Source organism: Brassica rapa, chromosome A07 (genome assembly GCF_000309985.2).
Source record: "Brassica rapa cultivar Chiifu-401-42 chromosome A07, CAAS_Brap_v3.01, whole genome shotgun sequence".
Classification (NCBI taxonomy): Eukaryota; Viridiplantae; Streptophyta; class Magnoliopsida; order Brassicales; family Brassicaceae; genus Brassica; species Brassica rapa.
Window position 1 is genome coordinate 24608323 of NC_024801.2, and position 8963 is coordinate 24617285.

The 8963-nt window shown below is 32.9% G+C and overlaps 1 protein-coding gene and 2 non-coding genes across 3 annotated transcripts; 2 read left to right on the forward strand and 1 right to left on the reverse strand.

Moving 5' to 3' along the window:
* The first annotated feature begins 536 nt into the window (after nucleotides 1-536).
* On the forward strand, nucleotides 537-5895 carry LOC103831520 (probable serine/threonine-protein kinase PBL18). Its single transcript, XM_009107398.3, has 5 exons — nucleotides 537-3906; nucleotides 4169-4515; nucleotides 4622-4757; nucleotides 4868-4998; nucleotides 5141-5895. Exons 1-5 carry the CDS (start codon nucleotides 3849-3851, stop codon nucleotides 5651-5653), a joined length of 1185 nt encoding a protein of 394 aa, XP_009105646.1. The 5' UTR covers nucleotides 537-3848; the 3' UTR covers nucleotides 5654-5895.
* A 552-nt stretch (nucleotides 5896-6447) lies between these two features.
* Nucleotides 6448-6541, reverse strand: MIR395B (microRNA MIR395b). The gene has a single exon (NR_128647.1). It is a non-coding gene; the product is annotated as a microRNA MIR395b (primary transcript).
* Nucleotides 6542-7516: 975 nt separating this feature from the next.
* Nucleotides 7517-7634, forward strand: LOC117127034. Its single transcript, XR_004449792.1, has one exon. It is a non-coding gene; the product is annotated as a U5 spliceosomal RNA (small nuclear RNA).
* The last annotated feature ends 1329 nt before the right edge of the window (nucleotides 7635-8963 follow it).

Below are 8963 nucleotides of genomic sequence, written 5' to 3' on the forward strand. Positions count from 1 at the left end.
AACAATTTTAAAATCAAAATCAAGACTTCATATATACTTTAGCCCCCTCAAAAAAGACTTCATATATACAAGAGTTGCGTGGATGAAATAACTCGGGGGTCAAATCAATCAATTACGTTCAGAAACGTAATTATATCGACACGACACTTATTCGTACAATCATCTTCGGTGGTTATATATATTTAGAAATTCACAACATTTTTTTTGGGTGCAAGAATTCGCTACGTTTTCTTAGGCATCTCTAACAATGACATTAAATTTGATGTTTAATTTAAACTAAATTTGGTGATTCAATTCATTAAATTTAGTGGTTTGTTTCATATTTTTTTGACATCTCTAACAATTACATCAAATTTCATACCAAAAATTATATTATATATTATTTGATATTTTTAGTTTTAAAATTTTTAATATTTCTAATTGGTAAATAATTATTTTATCACATTTAAATTATTATTTATATTTTATTATTTGTAAGTGATATTTATTTTGAAAATAAAAATAATTTTTTTTTATTATGTGAAAATAAATTAAAAATAAAAATAATATAATATAATATATTTATGTTTAATTATAAATTTAATAATAATTAAACTATATTATTAAAAAACATAATAAAATATATATTTTGAAGATTTGGAATGACGAAAAGTATTACACCAAATTTAGTGTAACACTATTCACAATACATAAAATTTGATGGAATAGTATCAATTTTGGTATCTTATTAATTATACCAAATTTTACGTTTTAGTGTTTTACTGGAGATGGCTTTATAACCGAGGATCAAACTGAAGCAAAATATCTCTCATACGTGCAAGTTACAAGTCTAAACTAAATCGAATCATAGAGATAAGCTGAGGTTCAAAATATGAAAATCAACTTCGACAAATATGGCAATTCCCACAACGCTAATTTCCATAATTTGTAATACATCTAAGCCGCACGAATTATTAGTATATGGAAAAATGACTAGCGAAAATGTGATTCTTTTTCAGAGTACAGGTTAGCGTCTAATAGTCCGGATAGTTATACTCATTAAAATATTCATAACCGAATTGAGGGATATATAGTAAATTGGTAAATTTAAAAGATGGTTAAAAATTAGAAGAATTTATAGGGAAGAAGCAACTATGTGCAGGGCCGGTCCTATACTATGGTAGGAAAAATATTTGCAAGAGATCCCCCACATTTTAAAAAAAAATTACATACAAATAAGTTTCAAAAAAAATTTTAGGCCTCTAAATTTAAATTTTTTTTATTTTTTTACATAGATATAACCACATACCCCCGAAATTTTAGGGCAGGCCCTAACCATGTGACAGAATCTGAAACCCTAGAGGATGCCATAATACTTTAAAGTCGACGATATATGATAAGAGACATCAAACTTATAAAATGCGCCATTATGCATTAATTAATCTAAGAATCTTTACGGGATCATGTGCATTTCCTTAATCTAATCTTTTGAAGCCTGGATATTTAATACCTCATTTTCTTTTTTAAATCTCTTTTGAGAAAAAAATATATTTGGCATTTTTGGTGACAGTGTATCAGATGCTAACATGTATTTCCCAACTATTTTATATAGGTAGTGTCGCTACAACAAAACAAAGAATTACCCGTAAAGAAGAGATGGCTATGTGGCCATGTGCTTGCTGCTTCATTTACTTGATTAACTACTCACTTCCAAAGGAAGAATGGCTCAGAATAATATCAACTAAAGGTACATAAGATCACGATGTATATTTTCTTATTAAGCTATATATAACGTAATACATATCAATTTGTTAATTAGTTTATCATTTCGTTTCTTATACGGTTATATACTTAGAATGTCTAAGTTTATAATCCTCAATGATAAAACTTACAAATTGGGCATTAGATTTGTATATGAACCTTCTGAAAAGCTAATTCATTTCTAATTTGGTCTTACGTAGACCATAATGGAAAAATAGATAACTATGTGCATAAATGCAGCTATTAAAATACAATATTAAGGAGAGTGAAAATGTTGGAATGTCTATATTCTGTAAGTCCTAGCGTATGAATAAAAATGACGAGCCAGATGACATACTACGAAAGATTAAGCATACGTATATTATTTCTTAATTTAATATGTTATTTTAGTGAAAATAAAATAGTAAAAGGAGAGATGGGATGCATGTGACTGGCAATGACATGAAGGATAGTGGTTCGATGTTTTGCACTTTGTTTAAGTATTAGCTAACGATCTTTCGTTGCCATTTCACGTTGCCACATATTATATGCTTTTCAGTATTTTTTTAATTATTTTGTCAACGGTCGGTTATGGTATATTTTTGTAGACACACACATCCAAAACTCAAGTTGGACTTTGGGACCGACCTTCGCTAGAACTTCTAATTACTGAGCGAAGAATAAATAGGAACCTAAATTCTTTTGAAAAAAGCAAGGTCGAACTAGTGCTTAGATTGGTGGAGGCATTAGCATACATATATGACTATGACACGTATATATAAATATAATTTCCTTGTTGTAACCAATAACTCTAATAGCTAACATTTGAACTCTCAATCCGGCTTGATGGCTCCAATCAAAGAGTATCAAATGGTTAGTTATTTTACATGTTTGTATTATAACATAACTAGAGTGCTTCCAAGGTTTACTTTCTTTTGAATGGCAAGATCATAAAAACTGGAATTCCAGAAAACAATTTCCGTTTAATCTAATTTTGTCGGATGATTGCAGAAAAAACGTCCGGAATGCAGTCTTTATTCAGATCAAGAGAACATTTTTTCTTTTTTGGTAACACCACATCAAGAGAACATATTGTCCATTAATAAACACTGAACTGCATATTATGGTCATTACTCTGTATACTCAAACATGTATTATATATCATTGATTTGTTTGTTGAAGTTGCGTTCATAAAATAGTGATATAAATATGATTTGCCAAACTGGCGTTCATTCATTTGTGCTCATCATTTGTGTTTTAGCATTATTTATTTTTATTTTTTGTAACACAGTTGTGTTTTAGCATTAATAAAATTTCTAAATATGAAAAAATGTGGGTTCAATCTATAAAGGTAAAATCTAAATAAACAAACAAAAACGTTATTAAAGAAAACAGAACACTTTGTGACTTTTATGTACCACGTTGTTCAGACAAAATTATATGTAAGACACTATTGGGTTTGGCTTTTGAAAGCCCAGTATCATAAGTAAGCGATATCTTTCATTTTAGTATTTTTCAAGATAAAAAAAAAAAAGAAAGGTTTGGCTGCAAGAAAGAAGAAAAGTCATCGACAAAAAGAAGTTTGGACTCAAAAGATGCATGACGTTGCAAGTTTAGGGTAAAAGAATAGGAATTTTTGGTTGGAGGAAAAGGAATTATTCGACTTTTGAAAATGTTTAATAGACTTTCGACCCACTTCAAATTTCAACGACTCGTCGACTCTTTTCGTTGTAAACTTATCCTTTCACACTCTTTTCTGTTTCTATATTCTAATTAGTTCCTTAAATTCGTGCGCATGGGTCATTGTGAAATAGTGTGAATTACCTTGCTAGAAATTTCCATGCGATTATAATTATTTAGATAACTCGAGAGAAGGAAAAGGCGAAATTAGAAAGTGCAGCAGACCAAACTAGCGATGGGTGGTATACACGTCTTTGGTTTTGACCAACGACGACAGCGACAGACGAAGATTTTTCATCATACAAATCCTTTCCTTGTCTTTATATTTTCTTTTAATTTAATATCCTCTGTTGCTTCTTGTAATTTTCTCTGTTTTTTCCTTGTTCTCCTTCGCTCCATAAAGATTCAACTCTTATTGCTTAATCGGACAAGAAACCTCGATCTCTATAATGGGAAATTGCTTGGATTCTCCTGCAAGAGTAGATAACAGAGAAAGCTCTTTTGGAGGTATGAAACAAAACCCACTTCTTGTTAATGAAACGAAACTATGATGTGTATTTTATCATAGGTTTCGTTAATTCAATCATCGGGATGGTTAGTTTAAAATGAAATGAAACAAATACTATGTTCTTGTTATAAGAAATTGAATACTCTGTTTGTTTACCGTTATTCATCGATTATAGCTTCTATCAGAATTTTCATGTAGTTATCCCAACTAAAATTTCATGTAATTGAATTTTTTGATGTTGGTGTTAAACGTTGACAACAGGGTCATCGAGAATTTCTCCTAAACCGAGTCAGCCATCTCGACTCTCAAGCCTCATAATACCCTCTTACAGCAACAGAAGCTTCACTAGTTCATGGTCAGTTCATACACCGAGAAGTGAAGGAGAGCTCTTACCTTCTCCAACACTAAAGGCCTTTACATTCAACGAGCTCAAAACCGCAACAAGAAACTTCAAACCCAACAATCTTATCGGTGAAGGCGGTTTTGGTTATGTCTATAAAGGTTGGATTGGTGAGCAGTCTTTGTCGCCTTCGAAACCAGGGTCAGGTATGGTTGTTGCAGTCAAGAAACTTAAATCAGAAGGGTTTCAAGGACACAAAGAGTGGTTGGTAAGTTCATAATCCTTAATATGTTTCCTTTAGATCACTCTTATTTAATTTATGGAATGTCTAGCACAAATTAAATAATAATAATAAAAATGTTGGTGAGTTTCAGACTGAGGTTCACTATCTAGGGAGGCTTCATCACATAAATCTTGTGAAGCTCATTGGATTTTGCTTAGAGGGAGAGAAGCGGCTTTTGGTTTACGAGTACATGCCCAAAGGAAGCCTTGAGAACCATCTATTTAGAAGTAGGTAGCTATATTTAGATGGAGCTGATCTAGTTACATTCAAGTTAATTATGATGAAAATCTAAAATATGATTATTATTTTTCTTGGTGTTTCTTGCTTGTTTGCGTAGGAGGCGCAGATCCGATTCCGTGGAAGACAAGGATGAAAGTTGCAATAAGTGCAGCGAGAGGACTTGCTTTCCTCCACGAAGCTAAAGTCATATACCGTGACTTCAAGGCCTCTAATATTCTACTTGATTCGGTACACCACCTACTAAAATTTCTAAAACATAAACTGAATATTTTTAACACTTCAAAAAGAATATATCACAATTGTCAAGATATAATTTATTAAATTTATAGGAAATGTTTCTCCAATTAATGAAATTAATTTGTAAATGCAGGAGTTCAATGCAAAGCTATCTGATTTCGGATTGGCAAAAGCAGGACCAACAGGAGATAGAACCCATGTGACAACTCAAGTGATGGGCACTCAAGGCTACGCAGCACCTGAATACATAGCAACGGGCCGGTTAACTGCCAAGAGCGATGTCTATAGCTTTGGAGTGGTGCTTCTCGAACTACTCTCGGGACGTCCCACGGTAGATAAATCGAAAGTAGGAGTGGAACAGAATCTGGTGGATTGGGCAATACCTTATCTAGTGGATAGGAGAAAAGTGTTTAGAATAATGGACACAAAGCTTGGAGGGCGTTACCCGCACAAAGGGGCTTGTGCAGCAGCCAACATTGCATTGCGGTGTCTTAACACAGAAGCTAAGCTGAGACCGGAGATGTCTGATGTCTTGTCTACTTTACAACAGCTTGAGACTTTGACAAAGACGGGCTCTACTCCAAACGCAATCATGTCTCCTTCATCTGTGTCGGAGAATCGCGGGAGATCTCTACGTTCAAGGTGAGAAAGGAGATTTAGCGACTCTTTTTGAGTCAGTAACATATATTTATATATTTTCTTGCGAAGTGTGTTGAACAGTTTTGTAGCTTCTCTCAAGACCATAGGTTTTCTGGTTGGAAATGTATAGACGTGTATATATATATATATATGGAAATGTAAATGAAAACGTAGGTTTTCTGGTTGATATTAAGATTTGTGTGACCAATGTAACATTTATGAAATATATGAGTTTACAATACATAGCAGTTATATGCTTAAGGGTGGGAATGCAAAGTATCAAATGAGTTTTCTGTTTTATAAGAGGACATAAAGAGATTCATAAGCGCATATGATTAATGATTTGTAATCTTTTTAACAGGTAAGTTTTTGGGGTCACACCAGTTGGTATAGCTAGTAAAAGCTGTCCCTACTTTTGTAAAGTTTCTTATCATGTAATCACATCATCAAAGCAAAAAAGGTGGTCTAGATATTAAGTGCGGTGGCACTTCGGATTAGATGCAGTCTTGTGGAAATTGCTTTCCAGAGTTTGAAAAAGAATTGTTCGAGGAACTTAGACATTTAAGATTATAAGTATTCATTATGTGATCCGTGCAAACTAATATAGGTAAGCCTAGAGTCCTAAACGCTCAATTGGTACTATGGACTAATAAAAGAAAGCTAAGTAGTGCTCTATAAGGATATACAAAAGATTTATTGTGCTCAACCAACACCGTAAATTTCTTTTAAAAAAAAAGTAAGATTGATCAAATAGTATATTTCCAACCAAACTAGTCTTTTGAACTGAAAATACCAAATGAGTCCAGGAGTTCCCCCAAACACTTCAGTGGAATACATTTTGATAGAAAATAAATGGTATCTCCAATGAAGTGCTCAGAGGAACTCTAGGAAACATCTGACCAAATGATGTTTGTTTTCTTTTCCATATATATTTTGGTGGCAGGTAAGTTTGGTTTATAAGAGTATTATGTTTGAAAAGTTTAGAGGGATTGACGTTTATATATATAGAGTTGGAGGCATTGTGAACTTAGACAGGAATTCAGGTTAAGGGATTTAGCTGAAGGAATCAAATATTTCAAGAAAAGTTCATATAATCTTTTACCTTTCAACAGCTTTTTGCAAGATAAGAAGGATCACACTAATGACACTATATACGCATAGATGCCAATAAACGTGCATGTACACTCATATACATGCAAATGTACACATGAATGCTTTGCTTCTGTTGTGCCCATATGTACTACTGCTCCAGTTTTAGAATACATTATCAAGACATAAGAAGATTAATATTAGAACTTATTTTCTTACCAATTTGACATTATGTTGAAATACAACCTTGCAGTCTATTTATCTTTTTGCAAAAGAAGCAAAGACTAGAGACTATATTTTTCATATAAATCAGATCCAGTTAGATGGAGGTGTTCTTCGGAGAATTGATTCGTCCAACCACCACTTAATCTAATTTAGATGGACAACCCACAAAAAAAAAGTCTATATATCTTTTTCTTCTGTATATATGTCTTTGTTATCTGTAAATTTGTAGATGTTTTTGTTTAACTTATTGCAATCTCTTAGATATTTTATGCACACTATCTGACTGAAAAGTGAAAACATATAATTGAATTTGAAAGTAGAAGGAAAAAAAACATTTGACTTGGATTTCTATTGAGAAGAAGAGTTGTAAGTTGGGGGATAAAGAAAAAATCTCTTAAAAGCCGAAGGTATTTTCAGGCCCATCAGTGCCCAATAAGTGTTTTAAATCCAGTTGCGTCTTTTTGGTCCGAACACTACCACATCGGATAACAGGGACTCAGCTGTAGCAGAAGTTACATTATAAACATAGGTCTCACTCTTCGATAGAAAACCACGCAGCCATGTGGTGAGCACAAAGCGAACTATTCTTTCGCCTTTTACTAAAGAATACCGTGTGCTCTCCATTCTTAAGTGGCATACGCCTATTTTTGAAGGGTCCTGCTTCGAGTGGGCCCGACAACCAATAGTTGAAAACTTGAAATGTTTGTCTGGTTCTAGTTTTTTAAATTCTAAACCGTTTTCAGGTCCAGTCCTATAGATAAAATCATTACTGATTGGTTTAATGTAATTTAACCGTATTAAATACTACTGATTACTAAGTCAGTGAAGATAATAAATTTATTATTATTAAACAGTCCTAAATCAAAATTTTGGTCATGGTTAAGAAGTTGTAGATTTTTCTTGTTAGAGGAAACGAGAAAAAGGAACCATCGCCTTTCTTTCTTTTCCTTATCGAGACTGATTTTGGAAAACCCATTTGGTGGATGGCAACTTCAGAATTTGACATATAGCATTTGGTCAAGTGTCGACATTATTTTGGTATTCATATAAACAATATATGTTATTTTGAGATACAAAACATAAAATTGAAATATTCCCAAGACCAACACATAAGAAGAGAGTAGAATAAGATCTACCACATGAAAGATCCTATGAAGAATGTGCTTCTGTAGCATACTGATTGAGATGTTATATTCTCTAACCTCCTTATTCCCCAAAATACGACTTGGTTCATCTTCAAATTTCACGCATGTTTTTATATATAATGGAGAGAATATATCATCTACGGTCCCTCCCTAAGAAATTCCATTGCAAAAGAGGAAGAACATACCATGTAGAAGTATATATAAATATGCATTTTGTGTTGTGACTAATGCCATTGACTAAGAGAAGAAGCATTACCGAAAGAGATAATATGAAGCGTCAAATGTCCCCTTGAGTTCCCTGAAACGCTTCATTGTTCATTACGTAGATGTTTAGTAAATCAATCTAATGAACACTGAAGTGTTTGGGGGGACTCTAGGTGGTATATTGACACCGAAAGGATTAATGAATTATCAAGCGGTTTTCCAATGACGCAGGTGAGTCATCTATTTATTCAATCTTCATGTAAATTAAACAGATTAGTATTTCTAAGTCCATTTAGCTTTAAGCCACTAATTAATGTAATTAAATTAAACTTGTATTTCTTTTCCTTCCCTTTGATACGATGGAACTTGGACTATACTAGGAAAATAGATACGATGAGAATGATGAAGATGATTCTATATGTTGAGCTTTCATACTTGTCCACCTTTGAAATGTAGATGTAAACATTGCCATTACTATCCAGACAACAAGATGTATACGAGACTCAGACAATTCTTATCATTGGAGTAATTACATGTCTACTAAATCAGACGAGTAAAGAACTGACACATTCATGAACTTGATCCACTCCAAAATCTCTCCATTCTCATTCTCGTCTGTCATTTGATGTGAATACGAAAACTGATCTAGCCTGA

Excerpts from the sequence above, each read along its gene's own strand:
- LOC103831520 (XM_009107398.3), top strand. The coding sequence starts at position 3,849 with ATGGGAAATTGCTTGGATTCTCCTGCAAGAGTAGATAACAGAGAAAGC. Across the intron at positions 4,516-4,621 it reads AAGGACACAAAGAGTGGTTG|ACTGAGGTTCACTATCTAGG; the intron begins GTAAGTTCATAA and ends GGTGAGTTTCAG. Across the intron at positions 4,999-5,140 it reads CTAATATTCTACTTGATTCG|GAGTTCAATGCAAAGCTATC; the intron begins GTACACCACCTA and ends TTGTAAATGCAG.